This window comes from Lissotriton helveticus, chromosome 7 (assembly GCF_964261635.1).
Source record: "Lissotriton helveticus chromosome 7, aLisHel1.1, whole genome shotgun sequence".
Lineage (NCBI taxonomy): Eukaryota > Metazoa > Chordata > Amphibia > Caudata > Salamandridae > Lissotriton > Lissotriton helveticus.
In genome coordinates this window covers 573481326-573505386 of record NC_136068.1, presented here as the reverse complement: position 1 = coordinate 573505386, position 24061 = coordinate 573481326, and the positions used below count along the sequence as shown (strand labels likewise).

The 24061-nt window shown below is 48.9% G+C and overlaps 2 protein-coding genes across 9 annotated transcripts in view; both read left to right on the top strand.

The window, feature by feature from the left end:
- The window catches only part of LOC144768773 (uncharacterized), a 9320023-nt gene extending 9309330 nt beyond the window's left edge, over positions 1–10693 (top strand). For all 8 annotated transcript variants that reach the window (XM_078652700.1, XM_078652694.1, XM_078652695.1 and 5 more), the window contains one exon: positions 10058–10693. In XM_078652700.1, coding sequence (XP_078508826.1) covers positions 10058–10362 — 305 coding nt within the window. In that variant the 3' untranslated portion in view covers positions 10363–10693. The remainder of the gene's footprint in view (positions 1–10057) is intronic.
- Positions 10694–11148: 455 nt separating this feature from the next.
- Positions 11149–24061, top strand: part of REEP2 (receptor accessory protein 2) — a 131331-nt gene continuing 118418 nt past the window's right edge. Inside the window, exon 1 of the mRNA XM_078650607.1 lies at positions 11149–11375. Coding sequence (XP_078506733.1) covers positions 11344–11375 — 32 coding nt within the window. The 5' untranslated portion in view covers positions 11149–11343. The remainder of the gene's footprint in view (positions 11376–24061) is intronic.

Genomic DNA, 24061 nt, shown 5'->3' with positions numbered 1-24061 from the left:
GCGCAGGGTTCTGAGCTTGGTAGGCATGTGGCGCGCGTGTTCTATTGAGCAGAGGTAACGCACTAGGGGCCGCCAGACCGCCCCAAAATGCGTGTCACGTGCTTGCAGTCGCGCTGTGAGAAGTTCCATCGCTAGAACGTGCTAAAGCCGTACAAACCAGGCTGCTATGGGAGGAGCTTTGGGTCTTTTCCAGTATAGGGCTACCAGCTGCTTGGCCGCCCCCAGCATTTGGAGCGTCAGAATCCAATCGCTGCGGGTGAGCGCCTTGAGGGTGGCAGGTCTAATACCAAGTAGAATTGTGCTCATGGCTTCAGGTAGGGGGAACCCCAGCACCCCCTTAATGTGGCTGAGAACCTCCTTCCAAAAGACGGTCAGGATCGGGCACGCCCACCATATATGGATGAAATCCCAGGATGCAGAATGACACCTCCAGTACATAGGGAAGACCGTAGGGAACATCTTATGGAGCCGCAGGGGCGTGTAGTACCATTGGGTCAGGAGTTTGTAGGCATTTTCCCTTTGCGGGATGCTCCGGTATATCTTGGGGATATCTCTCCAGAGTCTGTCCGACTGCGAAGGTTCAATGTCCGCGTCTACCCCCAGCTGCCACTGGCGCTGGTATGGGTGGGAGGGCACAGTCAGAGGGTGTTGCAGGATGTGGTAGATCCGAGAGATCAGCCCCTTTAATCCCCCAAGGGAGCGCGCCAACTTTTCAAAAGGGGTGAAATCTCGTGTGGCTGCCTGGCACATTTCCCCTTCAGAGACCCAATGTCGCAGCTGAGCATATTGCAGTCTTGCCTCTGATGGTACGCAGAACTCTTCCCAACAGCAGTCAAAGGTTTTGAGGGTGCCCCCTTCGTAGAGGTCGCAGATCACCCTGCAGTCTCCTTGCGTCCATTTGTCAAATGCTCGAGATTGATGAGCCGGCGGGAAGTGCGGGTTCCCCACTATGGGGGTATGCGGAGACGGAAACGTGGTAAGTCCCTTGGACACGGCTACGCTGTCCCAAATGTCTAAGACCGTCCTCGTAGGCACTGCCATATAGGCGCTTCTGGAGCGGGCTGTCCGGTGTAACCACGCTAGGTCCCAGATAGTGCACCCCGTTACTGCTCGGTCCATATGTAACCACCCTTTCTCGCTCTCTCGCACTTCCCACTCCACCACAAAGCAGAGGTGAGAGGCCCAGTAATAGTGCATTGAGTTGGGGCAGGCTAGACCCCCCCTATCCCGTGGTGCCATGAGGATCTTCTGCGAGAAGTGGGACTGTTTTCCGCCCCATATGAAGGACGTGAGTTTGCGTTGTAAACTCCATATACAGTGAAGCGGGATCGGGGTGGGAAGACATTGGAACACAAACAGGATTTTGGGAAGGATCGACATCTTAACAGTGTTAAGTCTACCCAACCACGACAACATCAGGGGCTTCCACCTTTGCAGGTCCTCTAGGACCGCTTTTCGGCATTCCTGCCAATTCACCGATGACCATGCGTCCAAAGAGGGGGTCAGAAGAAGGCCCAGATATCGGATATGGTGTTCAGCCCACTGGTAGGGTGCCGCATCTTTCAAAGAGGGTATCTCCTCTTTTGGTATGGTAAGATTAAGGGCCCAAGACTTGTCATGGTTGATCTTGAGACCAGAGGCCCTCTCGTAAAGACAGAGCACCCTATGTAGGGCCGGAAGAGACTCCCACGGATGTGTAAGAGTAAGTATCAGGTCGTCTGCAAACAATGCCACCTTATTGTCCCGCCCGCCATGAACGACTACATGGATGTCCGGCTCTCGGCGTATCATCTCCGCAAGGGGCTCTACTGCGAGAGCAAACAGCAGGGGCGAGAGGGGGCACCCCTGTCTTGTGCCCCTGTGGATAGGCAGCGAGGGTGTTAGGTGGCCATTGACCCGGATCCTGGCCTGTGGCCCTACATACGGGGCCATGATCCTTGTAATCATCTTCGGACCCAGACCAAATTTGTGAAGTTTCGCCCTGAGGAAGATCCAGTCCACCCGGTCAAATGCCTTCTCCGCATCCAACGATAGGAGGCAGGCCGGGATTTACCAGTGATGTAACTTCCCCACGAGATGCGCATGCTTGCGCACGTTATCCGCTCCCTGTCGGTCACGGATTAACCCGGCCTGGTCAGGGTCCACAAGCCCCGGCATATAAGGGTCTAGGCGTAAAGCTATAGGACGATAAGATGCACTCATCGCGGGGTCCTTCCCAGGTTTCTGTGTCAACGCAATCTCCGCCATACCCATGTCGGAGGACGGTCCCCCATTGTCTGTAAAAGAGTTGAACAGTTCTCAGGAGGAAAGGTCTAAGCTGGGACTGGAATGTGCGATAAAAAGACAAGGGTAGGCCATCTGGTCCTGGCGTTTTTCCCAAGGGGAGATCTCTAATTGCCGCCGTGACCTCCTCTTCGGTTATAAAATCCTCAGCTTTGCCGCACACACCAGAGGCAGCGGTGTCCCTTCGTAGTTGTTAAGGACAGCCGCAATTGCATCTGCCGGGGTGGTCTCCTTCTGGTACAGGACGGTGTAGTAGCCCATGAAAGCTTCTTGTTTACCCCTCTCAGAGACAGCCCTGGACCCATCCGGGAGCTGGACATTTGCTATGTGGGCCTTAGCCGCACGTGCTCTCAACCTCCCCGCCAGCAGGCTCCCTACCTTGTCTCCTCCCTCAAAATATATCTGCTTCAGTGCCAGCAGAGAGTGTTCTGCCTTGTTGGTGCGTAGAAGCCTGCGCTGTCCCCTGAGGTTAGCCAGCCTCCTTCTGGACTCTAGTGTCGGACGTTCCAGATCCTGTATCTCGGCATTTTTAATGTCCTTCGTCAGGCCAACTTCCAGCTTGCAGGCTTCGCGCCTCCGCGCTATTGTTTGGGAGGTGATGTGGCCCCAAATCGTGGCCTTGAATGCGTCCCATATCACAGGGAAGGGCATCTCCGGGATGTCATTGCAAATAAAGTAAAAATCGATGGCCTCCCGGATGCTTTCAACATCTGCGGCGTCTCGAAGGATGCTCGGCGGCATATACCAACGTGTCTCTCGGATGAGGCATGCAGTCGGGTCCAGTAAGAGCAGCTCGACATGAGCGTGATGAGACAGCGATATATCCGATATGGAGGCCCCCAGTGTATCCCGTACCAGATCGAGTGAAGTAAAAAAGAAATCTATGCGGGAATATGACCGGTGGGCATGTGAGTAAAATGAATAGTCCCTCAGCCCCGGGCAGTGGTAGCGCCACGCATCAATTAACCCTAGCTCTACAATCTGCGTGCGTAACGCAGAGGACATAGCTCCGGTGCCGCTGAATGTGGCATCGTTACGGTCCATGTCCGGATCCCAGACTAGATTAAAGTCCCCTCCCAGTATCAAGGACGGGTCACCACATGGAATCTGCTCCCGCAGAAGCGTCTGGAGGTATCTGTCCTGCATCTGGTTGGGCGCGTATATGTTACATAGGGTCAACTGACGCCTCCTCATGTGCACCTTGGGCCTTATTTATGAAGGCCTTGCGCTACCGGTGCGTCACTTTTTCCCATTTTAAAAGTGACGCACCGGCGGCGCGAGGCCTTCATAAATAAGGCCCCTTGACTTTAGGAAATCGCCCATCTCCACCCTGAAAGGGCTTTGTGTCCCCCCGCCTGAAGCCAGCCCTGCACAATATGGCCACCCCCGCTGTTTTAGTGTCAGCAGCAGCCCAAAACTGAAGAGGATACTTAGGATGTGCCATGCACTTCGTGTCTGCTTGCAGCAAGTGGGTTCCCTGAAGGAATATGATATCAGGGTGTTGCTGGAGAAGGTAGCGCCATACCTGCCTACGCTTGTTGGGGGAGTTTAAGCCCTTAACGTTAAGCGTTAGGACTTTTAACGGTCTGGGGATGTTCATAGCCATATCGCGCAGCAATCAGGGTTCACCCAAGCTTCCCACTCCCACCATCGTGAGGGAAAAGATATAGGGGCAGCACCCCCCTTCCCCACCTGCCCAGGAGAATGCAGCCGCTCGGTACCCACCCCGTCGCACACGAGAAGGAGAAGAGAGAGAAGAAAGAGAGCCAGAAAGGAGATAGAAAGGGAGGAAAGAAATAGGAGTTCCATAGGCAGCCAAGCAGGCCTTTCAACAAAAGAGGTCAACATAGGCCAACAGGGCCACAGCATACTGTCCCAGTCACAGGGCATCCTCTACCCAATGGTTCAGACGCACTCAGAGATGTCACTCCCTAGGGAACAGTTTGGGGGGTACCTACAGGAATCACAGGAGCTAACAACCCCGGAGCCCTAGCACCCCTACCGCCCAAACAGGAGCTGGATTTTATTATGCGTATGTTCAGTCATGATTTACATAACCTCGTTCACGGGATGGCCACAAGGATTCCACCGTGTAGCGTTCCTGGCTTGGAGTCCCTGCGGATCTCAGAGGACGTTTGGTGGCCGTATGAGGAAGGACTTCTCATTAGTCTCTGTAACGTGGTAGAGTCCCTGGCGGGGAATCCTCATGAACAGCAGAGGACGTTTAGTGGTTGCATGAGATGGGGCTTTTCATTAGTCTCTGTAGCGTTGCTGAAGTCCATTTAACGACTAAACCTAAAGTCTAGCACTTCATCCTATGTATGAATTAGGAGCATGTTAGCTTTACAGAGTTCAGGTAAACAGCGGTCATTTCCGACAGACCCAGGGGACCATGGGCATCGTTTGCAGTGGCGCAGTCATTGAGGCGTATTTCATCGTTAATCACCAGGTCACGGGATAGACAGATGCGGCGGTGGTCCCTCGCGCTCCCCTTCAAGGGATCGAATGTGTGCTATGATGTCTTGTTTAGCCTGTGAGGCGGACCTCTCATCCAACGGGGGGGAGCGGCGGCGGTGTTGCACTGTTGTCCAAGCCGTTTGGGCTGGGACTCTCTCCTGATGCCGTGGACGAGAAGGTCTATGCGCCGGCGACTCCGGTAGTTTAAGCAGTTGTGCCGCTTCCCGATAGGACCTTACTATTCTGCGTTTACCCTCCCAGTGGCAGATGGGGGCGAATGGATGGCCCCATTGGTAGGAGATGTTAAGGGCCCACAGCTGCTCCGTCACCGGCCTGAAAGCCCTCCTTCTGCGCAGGGTGTTGGGCGCCAAGTCTGGGAAGATTTGGATGTGGCCGTCATAGCTAAGATCTGGTTTGTCTCTTGCCGCCTTCAGGATAGCCTCCTTCTCGGTAAAGAAGTGCAATTGTGTCAGAATGTCCGGGAGGAGGCCCGGCTTCCCCGTGGGCCCGGAGACCCGATGGGCTCGGTCTAAAGCCGGCGGAGAGGCGTCTTCATCGCCCCAGACCTTGTGAAGAAGTTGTGCCACATAGGTCATAATGTCCTTTCCCTCCGCTTCGAGAGGAACCCCCCAAATGCGGAGGTTGTTCCGGCGGCTTCTGTTTTCAAGGTCCTCCTGCTTAACTTGTAGCTCTATGTTTTGTTCCTCCAGCGCCGCCAGGCGTTGCCACAGTTTCTCCTGGTCTTCCGTGCGTGCATCCACTATTTTCTCAAGCCCGTCGACCCGGTCTCCCAGATCAGTGACCTCCTTGACGCAAGAGTGTACCTCGGAGCGTCGGGAACCTATCTCCGTCTTGAGCTCAGACATGAAGGAAGCCATGAAGCCCTGGGTCACTGGTGGCGAGTCCTCAGTAGCCTGTGAAGACCCCTCAGTAGGCGCCGTCACTCCAGCCTTGCCCCACATGGCCACAACCGAGTTGTCTCTGGATGTTGTCGCCGAGTCAGCCCTACCCCTCCTAGACCGCGTCATTGCCAGGTCTGCGGCTGTGTTCAATGAGCGTACCCTGCGCCGATCGATCAGAGCACAGCCCAGAGAGAGGAAGGGAGAGAAAAAAAAGGGGGGGAGAAGGGGAGTGATACACCAGTCTGTATCTTCACCAGCAGATCAATCCAGGGCACAGCCTCTCCACTCCAGTTCACCAGGCCCAACCCCAGGACGGTCACACCGCTCAAGAAGGTGTCCCCAGCTCTCTGCTGTGCTATACTCCAGGTGGCAAGTTACAGTCACGAAATGGTGACACTGGCACCCTGGAATGGCCGCCCAAGTGTCTCCAACCCCCCAGAGGCACTCGCTCAACAGCCTCTTCCCACAGCTCAAATGGCGGCCACCGGGGCTTACTCCTCCACGGCAATGTCCTCAGGCCTCAGTCCCAGTGCAGCGGTCGAAGGCGATGGTCAGGTCTCCCAGTCCCCTGGGCCCTGCAGGACCTGTCAAGCGCTGTCAGCCCTAACAGCAGAGACTGTGACCCCCGAACCCTCCTTAAGTCAGCGCCGGACAGCGCGCAGGGATCACTCAATGGGGAATCTGACCCCTAAAGTAAGCCTCGGGGCCCAGGATGAGGGCGCTCACCCAGGTCTCTCCGTTGTCCACCACGCGCTGCGGGCCAGCAACCCGACCAGCCACGCTCAACCTACAGTGATCTCTAGCAACCCCATCCAGGAGAGATCCCCGCTCTCTTCAGCGCATACAGCAGGGTTCCCCCAGCCAGTTGCCAACCGCTCCGCTTCCCAGGGGGCAGTCCAGCACTCAACACAACATGGAGGCGCACTGGATGTCCAAGCTGCCGCACAGGGGGACCGGGAGGCAGGGCTTCTGGGGACAGCAACACGCAAAGCCTAGGGTCCCCTAGCGCCGGTCAAAGTAATGCACCTGACATTGGCCTCCGACCCCCACTACGCCGTGTCTTCAGCCGGTGCAATGTCCCGCCTCCGCCACTACAAGTCCGGGCCCACACTCCATCTCCTGCTGCTCACCTGGGGGAGCCCCGACGGCCCACCTCACCTCTCTGGCCACTTCAGCTCCGGCCCCCAGGGCATCTACCAAGCGCCGTCTGCCAGTCCTTCGCTGCCTCCGCCGTTTCACCCCTGGGGTCTCCGTTCCTCCGCGCAGAGCACAGCCAAGTACCGCTGCTCTCCGTGGGCCCATCACTCCTTCTGGGCCAGGCGCCGCGCTTTGTACCAGGGCTGCTCTCCAAGCAGTGCCGCCTTCTCTCGCGGTACTGCCCTGGCAAGCACACAGGTGAATCCAGGCAGGGCTCCAGATAGCCCCCAGGGCACAAGTCCGCTTCGCTGCCGGGGATACAAGATGGTGGGCGCGGCTGCTCTCAGGAGCGCAGGCAGCCACCGCCAGCCCGCAGTGTGCTGATTCAGCAGCTCACCTTCCTCCGTGGGTGCCCCGGCTCCCAGGCAGGCCGCGAACAGTATAGCCGGGCACCGCTGCTCTCCTGAGACTCCCCACTGTCCCGGGTGGCCGTGGTGCAAATCCTCTCCACGCACTAGCTCCTCACCACAGTGGCCCTACTAGGCCGGTCGCACTCCACGTTGCACAGTTACTCGGCCTCACCGGACCCTGCCTCCGCCTCCATCAGCGATGTTCCCGCTCCGGAGCTCTCCGCCACCAGCCCAAGCCCAGTCCACAGCCCGTAGGTAGCTCACAGGTGGGACCAGGGCGCGGGTCAGCTTCCCAGGCAAGCGCCACAAAATGGCGGGCGCGGCTACTCTCATGGCCTTGTAGATATGGTGTGAGGCAACGCTGCCCAAGTCACTGCATTGCCTCACACTGCAATAGGGAGGCATGCCATGGGCATTACAGTGGGTGTTCCCAAGTAACACCCATGGCATTTGACACATTCCCAGATGTACAAATTCTGTCAACCTGAAAATGTGTCAAAAGCCTACGCCTCCCCCAGGGAAGGCGTAGAAGTGCAATGAGGAGAAATGCATTTATTTCTCCTCTTTATTTCCTCTTTCTTTGCATGCTGAATTCAGCAGCACATATAAAAGGAGGAAATTGCCTCCATTGGTTGTTTTTGTGCAGGAAGATGTCCCTTCCTGCACAAAAACAATCACTCCCACAATGCAGATACCCTTGCATCATGGTGCAAGGGTGCCTGCATTGGTGCATGGAAGCCAATTGTGCGCAAGCACTGGAGAAGAGGCAACAGAAATGCAATGAATCTCATAAAATACGGCGCATTCCTGCCCTTTTCTTTTGACGTAGGGCAGTGCAGCAAGAAGGCTTACTGCATTGCCCTACGCCAAAAGATTGTAAATGAGGCCCTCAATCTGGTTGCAGATTCCTTACTGACCCTCCCATCCTCCCCGCTCTGTCAACAGATTTCTGCTATTGGTTACCCTTATTAAGCCCATAGTGATACACACCAGTTCATCAGCATTCCTATTAGCGGCATGCTTCTGGCGTGGAAATGTCGTGAAAAGAAACTGATGTCAGTGCGCTGAGTTGGCGCCTATATACTTGCACTTGCAAGGCGGATGATGACGCCGAAGCGGAGCCTATCGACACCACCTACCGATGCTCAAAGTTCCTGCTCAGGAATTTCTGGATCCAGTCTGATGCCTGGGGATAATCCTAAAGTAAGGAATCTGCGGCTAGATAGAGATGTTACTAGATAAGGTGTTACCGAAGGTAAGCAACTTGTTCATTAGGTTGGTTTCCTGGACCAAAGCAAGGCTATGAAAACACTGATGCCGGGAGGACTGGTCCATGCACAACAGGAGGGAGCTAAACGGAATGACCCAGGGGGTCTTAGTACATCAATGAAGTGATTGTTCTGCACCATAGCGGAGAGTTAGATGCAGTGATCTGGGGATTCCTACTACATTAGTATAGCGATGCTATACGATGATCTATTGTATTGCTGGAACAAGACATTAACAATGGCTCCCGCAGGGCCGGCTCTAGGGCGTGCGATTGGTGCGACCGCACCGGGCGTTGACTTGGGGTGAGGGCATCATTTTTGAAAATGTGTATTTACATTTTAAAAGCACCTGCTGCCTCGTTCCTGGCATCCAGCAACTTTCAGACATTAATTAAAATGTCAAGAGAAGTCCAGTGATTAATCATCTTCCTAGAAAGAGACCGGAGGTTGGTCTAGTGGATGTTTTGACTCATCCTAAGGTAGCGCAGAGGGCTAAAATGCCTGCTGCAAAAAATGTGCACCATGTTGATAACGAAGTGCATATTATGTAAGTAGGTCAGTGGGTTACTGCTTCTGTAAGAGCGCTCCTTTTGATACTTGTCGTTTATAAGTCAAAGTCCTAATATAGAACATTGAACTATTAACTATCACCCTGGAGCTGCTGCAAACTGCAAGGTATATGCTAGAGCTGTATGTTTTTTGCCCAGTCTTTCATTATCCTAATCTTGTGAAAAGGGCTCATTTGGGTAGAAAACAATTCTTATTATTAAAGAGAACCCCTAGCAATGATATTACGTTCTAAATTCTGAATTTGTGCCTTTCCTGAATAAGAACTTTAACTACATTGCCTGCCAGTATCGATAACCTGCCACTCCTATACTACATCTTGTAGTACTGTCTGATGTAACATTTCCTATACACTGATTTACACATATATGATTGTCTCTGTGCAATGTGTGTGTGGTGTAAAATTCTCTGACACCGTACACTGGTATGAGTGGTGCTATAAAACTAAATGAATCTGAGAGACAGTGGTTATGGAGACTTGAGAGGTACTTTTAAAGGGTGCTATTGAGGGAAGTCGTGGAAGAGGTGGGCATTGGGGGGTGGGGGGGCAACAGACCTTGTCGCACAGGGCGCCACCAGCGCTAAAGCCGGCCCTGGGCTCCTGCACCACTGCCATCGAGGGAGAGGTGAACTCCTAGGGCACTTTACAACTCTGGGACCCTGTGGGCCAAAGAAAATTACAATTGAGCTTTTGGGGTAATCGCCGGGCTTTGCTCTCAGTGGAGTTGCCTTGCTAATGATGCTTCGGCAGCTTCACGTTGTCTCGATGGTAGAACATGACAAACCTTTCTCGTTCCAAAGTCACCTTTTTCATTTGAAAAGTCATGTCTAAGTTGTGAATACTGTACAGAATATTTTAATTGTGTCAAATATGATTTCTTTTTACACGTGCTGACATTTTAACGTCGCCATGGTCTCCCGATAAAATGCATGCACAATATTTCTGGACAGAAGTCAAACTCAATGTTAGAGTGATGAGTATATGATCATACTGCATATCCAAGTAATGGGTCTGTCCTTTGATTTCTGACAGGAGAGTACCTCATCCAGAAAGGTGACACCATAGCAAAGATGATCCTGATAGTCAACGGGAAGGTGACGGTTTCCGGTCTGGGCGAAGAGGGAACCCTGAAGAAAACCTTCCTGATGCCAGGGCAGGCCTACGGCGTCAGATTCCTTTTCGATCGTGGGCTTGCAAAAAGAACCCTTCAAGCCGAAAATTATGTGAACATCCTGAACCTTTCCAAAGAAGACTTTGAGAACGTTTCCTCCCTTTACGAAGAGGTTCAGGAAATAATCCACAACAGAGGCCGAAGGCTGCTCAGTAACATACCGTGACCCCCAAAGCAAAGACTGACATCAAAAGCAGGGTCGCATGCAATGTACCTCTGTTCATTTGTCCTACACTTTGAACCCCTTTCCTGCACTCTCTTATCACTGTTCATGCTTTGAGCTGCTGCCTTGCGCTCACTTTCTCTTTATTCCAAGCGGTGGACCTCTGCCTACCCTGCTCTCTCTTCCGCGTCACCCCGAAGTCTGAACCCCTTTACCTTGTTCTTTCTTGCACTCCTTTCTTCGTTTGAAACTCTTGATCCAGATGTTAGCCTCCAAGTGAGCACCCTTGCTACAAGCAAATACGTAATAAATATGTTCTTGAAAGAGTCGAAAACCTGTCTTATCTTGTACATTTTTTGCTTTAATCTTCTTTTGTAAATGAAGGCGCGCTTCATTACTAATTAGTCTGTTCTTGTATGGATTTGTCGACACGTCTTTAATCCTGGTAATTATGGACTTTTTAAAGGCCCTTTACTTTAAAGGGAGAGTTACTAAGAGTGCTGTTATACCCCCCCCCCCTCCCCCTTTCTTAAAATGGTCTTTTCTCCAATACCAACAAATCCCTCTTACTGGACCAGACAGAAACAGAGCAGGTATGCAGCCTGCCTGCCCTGCGCTCTGCCCGCTGCACCTGCTTTAATCCAGGGCTCTTTTCTGTCGGCTCACAGCTCCGGCGTCCCCTTTAAGGCCCCTCCCGGTCGCGGAGCGAGGACTGCGGCAGAGATGAGAGTGGAGGACCGAAGCCCAGAGCCTTCTAGTGACCAGGGACGGTGCACCCCGGGGAGAGGACTGGCCCGTCTCATCGCCCGCATAGTCTGACGCCACCTCTGCCACACGGACACGGGAGCCCCGACGCTCGCCACCCGCAGGAGTGCACCCACCAGAGCCAGGACACAGCGAGTGCTAGGGGAGAGAGGGCTGCAGGCACAAACAGACTCGCCCTCCCCCGGGGCACATCGGAGCCTCCAGCATCCCGCCGGCGCAATGGTGTCCTGGGCCATCTCCCGGCTCGTGGTGTGAGTATTACCTGGGCATTGGGGCTGCGAGGGCTACTGACTGCGGCATCCCGGGCCGCCCTAAGCACAGTATACAATCCCCCGGCAACATCCGTCACGACACTCCGTCGTCGCTATAACATCATTCCAGGCACCACCATTCACACACACGTCATATGGTCCTCACAAACAGACACGTCATATGGTCCTCACAAACAGACACGTCATATGGTCCTCACAAACAGTAAGTAGCACAGCCGCTGTGCGGGTTGAATGATAAAATACAGCAATAATCGAGGCTCCTCGGGACTGGGTGCCACTGCACCAGCCGCACCAATGGAACCCACGCCATCCCTAAGTGTATCACAAGTGCCCAGTGTTATCCCAGACCCAGCGCAGAGACCAAGCCCCTTTCGCTATTGCAGACCAGCTTCGCCCCGATCTTTACCCTCCAACAGGGGGCTGAGGCAGGCACCGCGCGCCACGCACTGGCTCCCGATAGAAGAGGAAAATCCACTCAAAACACGCTGCGTCGTCCATGCATCACCGCATGGGCGTGTCCAGCGCATCTTGCGGAGCTGTCTGCTTTTAGCACTCGATGACACGCCCAAGGGTAGCAACCTGCGAAGTCGTTGCCCTTCCCTCGCTGACGAGAATTGTCTGATGGCAGGTTCTGCGCGAACAAGGATCCGTCCTCGGGATTTCTCTCCTCTATACCTGCTACTTGATCCCGACTTCTTAGCATAGAAAACCTCACTTCTAATCTCTTTAGGACGGAGGCAGCAACGCGCTCTAGTTCCCTAGTCTCATGCAAGAGTAGCTCATTCAGATTTGGATTTCTTCTCTGCTTTCTGGACCTGTAGCCCTGCTTATCTAGTTTTAAATGCAGCACTGAAAGTACCAGAATGCAAATTCAAAACCTGAACTGGATGAGGTATTACTACGCGGAAATCAAGTATTCAATATCCAGGACCGACTATGTCATTTCTTACCCCACTTCCAGGAGTATAGCCAATGTATTATACACCCCAGTCATAATTTCCGCCAGATGTCCACCCCCTCATGCACCCCTGATAGACACTCCTCTCCCTTGCCTCTTTGACAAGTCACCGTTCCTATTCGACATCACACCTCAGGGACTTGATAAGATATGTTATCCAGTGGGTTACAACTACAAGTAGTTTTAGCCCGCCCTTGGCCTCTCTGCCAATAATTATATGGCTACAAATTAATGCCACTCAGAGATAGGGGTGAGCAGTAAATTCTACTCCACCGGTGGAGCTTTGCCCACTCCGGCCTCTGACTGGAGAGCAAAGTTCGGGAAAAACTCCACGAACTGTAGCGTGGTGGAGTTTTTCTTGCACGTGGTTTGCCAACTTTAAGTTGCGGGGCACAAGCAGGAAAAAGTATGCGCTAGGACGAATCTTGGCACAATTTCTCAATGTGGGCGGTCGCAGCAGGTCACTGCCATTTGGATTGAGAATGCTGCCGCTCAAGTAAAAAATCTACTCGAGCAGCAGAAAGAAGCAGCTCCCTTTTGCACGGTGTGTGGTGACATATGTGCTGATTTTACAGCGTGGAACAAGCATCTGGTGCTACAATCAGCTTGAAAAGTTTTTATTTAACTCTACAGAATGCGGCCATCCACCCCTACTCAGAAACCAGGTTGTTATTTTAGTCACAGAGGAGGCTCACTCCTATGGGGCCTTTGCATACTTTCCAAAGGAAGTGAATGCACCCAGAGGGCTGGAAGGACATTCTAGAATCGATGCAGATGTATAAAATGTTTGCAGCTTGTCCACTTTTAAATTTAGTTTTCTGAAGCAGCTGCACAGTGGTGTGAACACCAGGGCCGGACTGGCCATAGCGGGCACCAGGCATTTTCCCAGTGGGTCAGAAGGATGAGGGCTGGTTCTGGACCAGTGGGGGCGTTTTTTATTGGGGGCCGGTTTTGCAGCAGTGCTGCAATATTGCCCCCCTGTAACAAAAGCAGCCGCAGTGTTTGCCACCAGCACCCCCCCCTGCCCCACCTCCCCTGGGGGGGCAGTCCGACTTAATTGCCAAGGCTGATTTGTGTTCTAAGTCCCGCCCTGATGAACTCTACATAAAACATTACCCTGGCTCCTCTGCCGCACCACCATAGATCCCATTGATTATGATGGTGCTGCAGAGGACATAGACCATGACAAAGGTACGGCAGCGTATTATCATTGCTGCTGTACCTTTATGATAGACTTCACTATGCCTTAGTTATAAGTCACCCTTCACCTGTACCAGAAACCTAACTACGCCTCCATCATGATTCCCTCTAAGTACTATTCCCCATGTGCAGCAATAGGACATTTGTGTGCACTCTTTTCTTGCTTGTGTGCGCTACCGAGTGATGAGATGTGCAACAAGGCAGGAAGACCAGCTACCACTTAAAGGCAAATAACAAGTTTTTCTATTATATGAAAGATACTTCTTAGTCACTAATTGGTTTCAAGCACTCAATACGTCATCATCCATGCACGCTGTCACTCATCCTTGCACTTGTGCATCCATTAATCACTTATTCATTCATGCATTCACCAACTTACTCAACCACAATACAGTGCAGACACAATTTCAGCCACGTACAGAAGATACATTGAAAGAATAAAAGTAGAAAAAAAGGTGATACTGCCTAAAGATGGCAGATGTATGCTTGCAATACAAAAATTAAACAAAGCAACAGGTGGATGCCTTGCAATGGTATTGTACATAGTTGTGGACGTCTTGCAGTGGTATTGTACATTGTGAATAGTTCCAGCTGACTGCCTGGTTGGCTGTCTTTCAAACTTAAAAACAATGATACAGTATGGATAATATCACTCCATGATGGTCAGCTAGTTTAACTGCAGCGGCTGTGCAGGTTGCAGGACACTGGAGATGAACTGAGTGTTAAGCAAGTTGCCAGTTACCACTGTCTTTGGAGCTGCAGCATTCTTTAAATAAAAAAATAAAAAGAGGATAAGGAAATAAATAAAAAGGTACCTAGAAGTAGCAAATGGAAGACTGAAAGACAGGCCTACCAGCTTTGGCACTGAAGCGCACTCATTTTCAGACAGATGTGCACATTTGATCAGACAAATTTCTTCACTTACAGGACAAGAGACCCAATGCTCTATGCTCTCATAAACGGAAGGAGAGTGCACATGACACACATACAGACCAGTGGCAGGCGAGGGCTGCCCCAAAGTCCCTCTTTATATTTATATAGATGTGTGTGTGTGTGTGTTTGTGTATATATATATATATATATATATATATATATATATATATATATATATATATATATATATATATATTTTTTTTTTTAATGATTGTTTTTGCAAGGTTATGGCCTTCCAAAGAGACTGTTTTTGTATTTAGTTTAGAGGGTGGTAGGGAATTTGCTGCATAATGAATCAGTTAAAAACTCCCAATTCAAAACATGGTGCCAAAAAATGAATAAAGGGATAGTGTTTCTAGATAATATTTTATTATTCTCCGAAGAATATACTGATTCACATTTCATGTTGTGGGAGAGGTAGAAGCTGTCAGGCTAAGGCATTCACTATGTTAGACTGCCAGGGCTCCCTTCTGCAGAAGGCTCTATTTTCACTCATTGATTTATTTATCCACTCAAACACTGTTTTACTAACTCACTTACATTCTTATTCTATCACTTGCTCACTGACACACTCATTTTCTAAGTCACTGCTTCAAAAAGTTGGTCATTATTTGTTAACTCACTCACTTCATGCTTCACAAGCTCACTTGCTTTTTCACTCCTTTGTAAACAAACATTCACCAAGACACAATCGTGTTTAGCCATTTATGCATTTGCTCATTCCTTCACTCACCTCAATCCCTTGCATAATCATTCAATGACTTACTGACATCCACACTCTTTCCTTTGCTTTCCCACTCACTTTTTGCTCACCCATTAATGAATCTTTCACTTGCTTATTTACTCCTTAATTTGCACGATTGCCTTCCAATCTTTCACTGTTTTATTCATATACTCATTCCCACAGTAAACTGTCCTGTTGGCACACTAATCTAAGGATGTGTGCAGAGATCTAGGCTAGTCCCTGGCTATGGGTGGTTCTGAACCTGCAATTTGACCTGGGCAGGCGCAGCAAGTGTGCCTTCATTATGGGCAGTGGTTTACTATCTGTCTTTGGCTAGCGCATAAAGCTGTAGTGGCAGAATATTGTGTGTTTACAGAAGATCACTACTCTGACCAGACCTTTCTATCTGTGTCACAGGCAGCTATGACTACTACCCACTTGATGAAAGTTCTGCTACTATGTGTATGCCAAGAGCCTTGTGTTGGCATCCCATTTATATGTGTAGTTTACATGCGTTGTATGTCAGCACAACGCAGGCTATTACTACGCGTGCCATTACAACGCTGTTTTTACAACGCAAGTCGTTACAACGACTTGCGCTGTAAGCGCTGGATAGTGGAATAGTTTAATTTTCTATTCTAACTCCAGCCCACGTTACAGTAGGGAAGGTGTTGGAATAGAAAATTAAACTATTCCTTGGCCAACAGCGCCCTCCAGCGCAAGTCGTTGAAATGACTTGCGTTGTAAAAGCAGCGTAGTAATGGCAGCGCGTGGTAATGCCCGCGTTGTAAAGGCTGTTCCCCATTTAGATGCATGTGTAGTGCATGTAACTTGTGATAATAAGCTGTGTGTGTGTGAATAAGCCTGAGTAATGGAGGACAGTGGGATCCATTTTGGATGCCCCTGACCTCGCACAGTAATAGATGGAGGGTGAAGACTGTGCTCCTAGACAGGGGAAGTGTATTGCCTGCATTTCTGCAGTGGGAGGGAGGAGAGCCAGAAACATAGGTGAGGCAGATGGAGACTAGGCTACATTTACAAATTCCATGGGGCCTTTTGTTAGGAAGGAGCTGCTGATTAGTCTAACTGAGCACTGCCTTTGGTAGATGGTGTGGTGGCTGTAGATGCCTACAGTTTTTCTTGTGAGACGTGAGGAAGTTTTTAGATCAGGCCTATCCTTTTGTCTGTTTATGATTACTACTTAACTTGGGTTGATGACAGCCAAGTGCAGAAACTTCGCACCCCATATTCCCTCTGTTGTGGCTGCTCTTGGTTAGAGACAGCCCCAGTGCTACCTGCTGTGAAAACTATCACTTTACACAAAGCCTGTATTTGGAGAGCATCCTGAGGAAGAAACTTGAAATCAAAAGCACCCCTTACTAGTCCTACAGTTTGAGACAGTGGTACAACATCCCCTACTAAAAGTTGTATAAAAAAGTGGGATCCTAACCAACTCACTTTGTTACAGTTCCAAGTCTTATTTATGACCAGGGCAAGGTATGTGTCCACACAATACGCAAAGGACTGCTGTGAGACCGGAGCTGGTGTCTACCTGCCAATCACTCTCCCACTCACCTTACATCCGCACTTTCTGCTGCGGGAGCTGTGGGTCTGCCTGAAACAACTAGAAACCTGCATACCTGCTGAGAGAGGTAAGGAGTCTAGAAAAAACTACCGTAGATTGGGGGTCTGTAGGGATGTTTATAGACCACTCAGTGCGCAATCCCGAATATAAGCTCAACACTAAATTGCACACTGTAGTCTTAAACATATGTGTGTGAAAAATGTGCTAAGTTGCCTCTCTCAAAACCAACATAGTACTACAAGTATGACTGGGGGAGACATCCCTTAAGGATAAGAACCCTCACTCACCCGAGGGTGACATGCTTCATCATATGGGTCCTCTTTACCAGTGTAGAAAACCTAGTCACCACTGGGAGCTACTACTCCGGTGTTTAAGGGAGGAGCTCAGAGATGTTTTTTAGAAGTAAGGATGGTAATCCCATATGTGAGGGAATAGGTGTAGTGAGGTATGCAGCGCTGTGTGAAGGATAGGTGAGTGAATTTAAAACTATCTAAGTGGATACACTATAGTACTTTATTATTGTGTTCCACTTGACAGGGTTAAAAAGAAGACAGCACAGTGGTATAGATATAGAACCATTGTCACTTAATGGTCAACATGTTTCAGCCTATAGATCCACATAGTATCATCGGCTTTCTTCAGGACCAGATCAAAAATTACATATACCCCACCGGTATTCCTGTCTTTTATTTGTTGATCAGGTCATACCCAGGTATCCTCATTAGTAGGAAAATCTTGCCTCACCTCTACCTGGCTGGCTGCTCTGGGAGGAGGCCCCGGGCTGTCCGTCGGTACCTCGTTGCTCGGGGCTAGCTCTACTGACCTGATAAACAAATAAAAGACAGGAATACCGGTGGAGTATATATAATTCACTCTATTTTTCACTTTGTTGTCACGCATTATCGCAGCAGCAGTTTCACAATTTTTGATCTGGTCCTGAAGAAAGCCGATGATACTATGTGGATCTATAGGCTGAAACATGTTGACCATTAAGTGACAGTGGCTCTATATCTATACCACTGTGCTGTCTTCTTTTTAACCCTGTCAAGTGGAACACAATAATAAAGTACTATAGTGTATCCACTTAGATAGTTTTAAATTCACTCACCTATCCTTCACACAGCGCTGCATACCTCACTACACCTATTCCCTCACATATGGGATTACCATCCTTACTTCTAAAAAACATCTCTGAGCTCCTCCCTTAAACACCGGAGTAGTAGCTCCCAGTGGTGACTAGGTTTTCTACACTGGTAAGGAGGACCCATATGATGAAGCATGTCACCCTCGGGTGAGTGAGGGTTCTTATCCTTAAGGGATGTCTCCCCCAGTCATACTTGTAGTACTATGTTGGTTTTGAGAGAGGCAACTTAGCACATTTTTCACACACATATGTTTAAGACTACAGTGTGCAATTTAGTGTAGAGGTAAGGAGTCTGCCTGGCCCTGCAGGAGAAGAGACTTTCCAGGAGGAAAGAGCCTTCTGGCTTATCAACATCCAAATGGAGCTGACTCCCTGACAGTGAGTTTAAAGTGAATAATGTGTTAAGCCCCCTCCCTAGTCTCTCACCCCAATTGCTGGTGGAAATTGCAACTGAACAGGGACTGCATTTGTCATAATCAACATATGCCCAGTTGGGGGCTCAAACTACTATGATCATCTTAGGCCTGGATTGAAGCTGCAAACTCCATGCTCAATGTAGGCCCGGTCAAGGCTGCTACTGTCATAGTTAATGTAGACTCGGCCTGGAGCTGCAACTACTGTTAACATTGTAAGCCCGGTAGGGGATGCACCTACTGCCGGGCTGATTGGGACTGCAATTGCTGTGATTACTAATAACCCAGCAGTGATTGTCCTTGGCTCATGCAGGTTTGCATCACCACAACCTTCCGAGACTGCAGCGGCTCTGCACCTGTGATGGCTGCTTGGACTCAAAGATGGAGATTAGGTGGGACGCGGCCTGCATCCGACTTCCCAGGTGGCCTAGCAAATGTGTTGTTTACCACAGACGCAGTAGGAGAGATGCAGGAGTGTTGCTTGAGTGATTAAGATACTATCGAGGACTCTATCATGTCTATCCAATGCACTGAGGGGGTAATACTTTAAATTGAGTGTGCTTTTGACTGTGAGGGAGAAAAGGCTACACCTGGGCTTGATGTACGTTATTCATGTATTTCCCAGAGAAAGGAGAAAAGCAGCATGTAGAGGGATACACAGGAGGGATTAGTGAATGGCTCAAGGAGGGTGTAGTGCCACGAAGAAGAATCACAAGCAGGGACACTGAGGGCCCGATTCTGATCTCTTTCGGAAAGCATAAGGACCAAATCGGTTCCGGAATGCTTTCCGTACGACTTAGATCGAGGAAGTCTGGTCCAGCGAGTACGATGCATTTGTATGCATCCGGATACGATTTGGTCAGATTCCCATTGACTTCAATGGGAGCCTGTGTTCCGAACACAGGCTCCCATTGAAGAAAGGGGTGGCTGAGGAAAATCGTGCACCCTGTGGTGGGTGCGGTGCGGTGCCTGCCACACTGTGCATGGTTGGGAGGGGGGCTCCCATGGGTACCCCAAAGGGTCTGATTTGGAGGGCCCCGGGTGAGGGGGGCCTGCTACGGGCCCCCAAAGACTGATTCCCCAGCCTTTTCGTTCTGGACAAACCGAAACAGAAAGGCTGTCCGAAACGGTCATCGTACTTGCTCATTCGGAAACCAAGTCCATAGAGCTGTACAAATTGTCTCCAGAAAGACTCGACCTCTCTGAAAGCCTTTAGGAACCAATTCGGTCTGCCCTAACAGTTCCCAGACATCGTACTTGGTTGTTCAGAACTGGGAACGAGTTGGTCGGAAACTGGGACTCTGGATCGGTTTCGGCAAACCTGAATCCGATTCGGAGCCCTTCCAATCTACATCGGAATGGACCCCTAAGTTGTATATCAAATTGAATTATGTAGGATTTAGTGCAACTGTGTGATTAAATGTATATCTTCTCAAAAGATAAGGCACTGGGCTGGACATGTGCATTATTGAGACTGTTGAGTGGTTGTTGAGTGCTGAGCTCGAGCACCCCACACTGCCACCCACATCAGTTTCCTACATATTATGAAAATTCTTGTTATAGTTTTTTTAATTAGCAAAATTGAAGCATTGAGATGGTATTGCATATTTCATGAAATGATAGATTAACATGTCTTTATAGAATACAGATTATGATGATAGTGAAATAGTCTTGTAGAGCACCACTGTTTCACAGCAGTTTCCTGGCCCTGAAAGATACAGCCTAGGAAAAACTGAGGAGCAAGTCAAGATGGGATAAACATATATATTTGTTTATTTTTATTTTTATGAAAAGGCTGAAACTGGAGGAATTTTGATGTGTTAATGGATACAATTTCAGTATTTACTGTCAAATAAGAAATTGAACGCGCCCCTTGCCTACAGCACTTAATCCGTGGAACATTCAATTCATTACTGTTGGTTAGGAGGAGTGGGCAGGAAGTGAATTTCTTTTTGGAGTATACAGAACTTTATTTGTTAACTGCTCTATAGGTAAAACAGAGAGTCTTAAAAATAGACTGTTTGTGAATGGGCAACCAATGTAGATTTGCAAGATGGGATGAAGTAGAAGAGTGTGTGGGAAGAAATGGGGTCTTGAATCACTGCTTTGCGTTGGAAAATAGCAAGCAAAGAAAAGACGCACCATTCTTAGAATTCGAAAACAGGTAGCAGCCGCATGATTGATTTAGACAGATTATGATAATTTGTCAAAAAAGACTCCTAGGTTCTTAGCAGAACAGACAGGCATAAAGCAAGGTCCCAGCGTAGGGTTCAACCACAACGGTGATCAGATTGAGGTATCCTGACCAAATATGAAGATCTCAGTCATGTCCCTGCTGACTTTGAGGCAGTTTAAGCTCATCCACATGGTCAAGTCTTCCATAAAATTCCAAAAGTGTTTTTTAATTTTGAAGATATTATCAGAAATTGACACAAAAATTTGTATTTTATTGGCGCATGTGAAAATGTCACAGCCATAGGAACGGACAAATTGTACCAAAGGAGAGACATAAGTGTTGAAAAAGGGTAGAACTCAAGGAGAAGGCTTGTGGTACAACAATCTTGATGAAGTTTAATGAAGAAATAAGCATGGTTTCTGTTGTAGGTTTGTATGGTCCAAGTGAGGTGTATTTTGTAAACTGCATTGAACATATAAACAGTCAATACAGATTTATTCATATTAAGGTGACATGCGTTTAGCTGATTTCCTTGTAGGGTTATGCTATGTCCCGTTGCAAAATGCAAACTGATCTTCAAATTTAGTTGCAAATGTTGTTGCTATCAGCCAAATCAAATGCAAGGTATTATCTGGGGAAACTAACGAGATGTGTGATTACAGTCCAGTATTTCCAAATGTGTAATTACTTTCAACAAATCTGCTAAATCAGCAAGGGTGCACCCCAACACAGTTCCATCCAGTGGACTTTGTATGCATGTCAAGTATTTAAAGGCAGCTCAATTACACGTTCTAGCCCAGACTTGATTCTTATATTAAGGATTTTATTTGAAAGGTGATTGTTAAAGTATGTGGTCATTGCCATGAATAGATCAATATAGCTTACTTGTGTCCTTGAATCGTGGTGCATTTATTCAGAAAAAGAGACCATCTTTCACTGGTCCACTGTTGAACATCTCCATGAACACCCTGAATCAAATGCCCTGATTCATCCATTCATGCCATAAATGTAACACATGCTTGGGAAACATTTATTGAGCAGGGATTTTGATCTAAACAGGTGTTCTTCAGTCACCCAATTTACTAAATGTGGCATCTAAAAACTCTTCCCTGGAATTGCACAGTGACAAGTACTTTTTATAAAAGGGACGCATTTATGAAGCCACCAAGTGGAAATAACCTCTTTTACCACCTTATACGAATAGGCTTAGGCACAATCAAGTGGTCTGAATTGTAATGAATGTATGTTTGGAGACATGAGCTCTCGCCCATTGCTTTCCAGTTTCGTAATAGTCTATTAGAGGGTTTACTATTACCCAGCACAATAGCAATTCTTTTATTGACTTCAAAAGATGGACGAGTTGAGTGTGTCTGATTTTGAGCCTGAGACTTGAAGATTGTGCAAGTTAGCACAAGCTGTTGGGCCTAAGATATGAGTTCAGGCACTGTGTGTACTTTGTTAAAGAAAATATTTAGAAGGGAAGGAAAATGAAAAAGAGGTTATACTTCACTATGAAAAAAATCAGCCCAATCAGTAGTTTATTTGTCTCAACTCAATATTAGAAACCTAGAAAGATGTATAAACATCCTATCTTTCTGCACCACAAGCTCTGGATGGTGCTTTATGAGGCGGGGATAACTGCAACTGCCCCTGGAAGATATTTGAGCAGAAATAAAGTATGGTCTCTTTTAGTTTAGAGTACATGGCCCAAGGTGGCCTCTGGAACAGTAAGTGTGTAAGCAAATAGGTTCCGCTGTGCTTACGGAATGTCCAAGCTGCAAAAGGCTGAATGATACAGCCAGCGCACTGCTTGCCACATTAGCATGCCTTAACATCGAAGCATGATGGCATTTGGGAGGGAGGGGTGGGGGAGGAAGCAGACCACAAACCCAGTGATGTGTGGAAAAGGCTGCTTTATTGAAGCAGGTGCACATCACATAATAAAAACCTTGCCTACGCCTTACAAAACGAAACCTCACTGAACAGCCAAATACCTGACCCCTTGGCCCCACCCCGCCCCTAAAATCTTCTTGAACCCACCCCCACCCAATACATTCCAACATTACAACCTTACAAAATTACACATTAATGCAAAATTATAACATCCCACAAATGCCAACCTTCCATTAAACAACTTCCCCTGCCTCTTTATAACTGTCCAACCCCACACCTGCCCGAACTTTAATACAACACAACTTGCCTACCCATTCCCCGACAATAAACCAACTCCAACAATAACCTAAACTTCTTTTAACCCTGTCAAAAATCAAACATCCCCGCACTGCACCTGTTCCAAGCGACAAACAAAGCTATTACCCTGCGCACCTGTCCCAACAAAAAACACCATATAATCTCTTACTAGATAAAAGACACCCACAGATTTTAAAATAGGGGAGGGTGGGCAGGAAAAAACAAATTCATTACACCTAAGCTCCAAGCCACAAAGTCGCCAAACCCAAAATGGTGGCTGGGAGCAGGAGCCCAACCCTTTTACGGTTGGGCTCCTCTTGGGCTACTTATGGGCTATCTTTTTAGAAGCCCACTAAACAAAATGTTGGGCCCATGCCCAGCAACCCCCCTCCCCCCGCCCCTCCTAAACTGCCCGGGGGGGACCTCCCTGCGGTCGGCCACTCCCCCCAAGACCCCCTTGGGAGGGAGTGGTGGGGGAGGAAGCCGAGCACAAACCCAGCGATGTGTGGAAAAGGCCGCTTTATTGAAACAGGTGCACATCACGTAATAAAAACCTTGGCAACACCTTACAAAACTAAACCTCACTGAACAACCAAATACCTGACCCCTTGGCCCCATCCTCCCCTAAAATCTTCTTGATCCCACCCCCACCCAATACATTCCAACATTCCAACCTTACAACATTACACATTAATGCAAAATTATAACATCCCCCAAATGTCAACCTTCCATTAAACAACTTCCCCTGCCTCGTTATCACTGTCCAACCCCCACACTTGCCCAACTTTACTACAACACAACTTTCCTACATATTCCCTGACAATAAACCAACTCCAACAATAACTTAAACTTCTTTTAACCCTGCCAAAAATCAAACATCCCCGCCACCCAGAAAGGAGGGGGGAAACAACTACCCCCACTTTTTGCCCCCCAACTAAAACTGCCACTTCTTCTTCAACCGGAACGAATCTGAACCTGCAAACACCGAGCCAAAGCTTCTCTGATTTCCAACAGATAGAGGGCCATACCAAGCATGGACAAATGCACCCCGTCGCCCCTGAAAAACTCAACTTCCTCAAACCGAAGCTCCCTATGTGCTACCCTGCCAAAACCCAGATGATGACAAAACCGGGAAATCTCCGAGTTCACCTTCCTTCGGGCCCTGTCAATGGCTCAAGGGTTCAAAGCACCCCTCCACACTCCGTCCATAGCACATGGCACCCAGCCCATTGCTCTTTCAAACGCGCCAGATCTTTTTTCATGGCCCTCATCAACACCACACCCTTCACACCTACCAGGTAATTTTCACCTAAATGAATCAGCAACACATCCGGGCACTGGC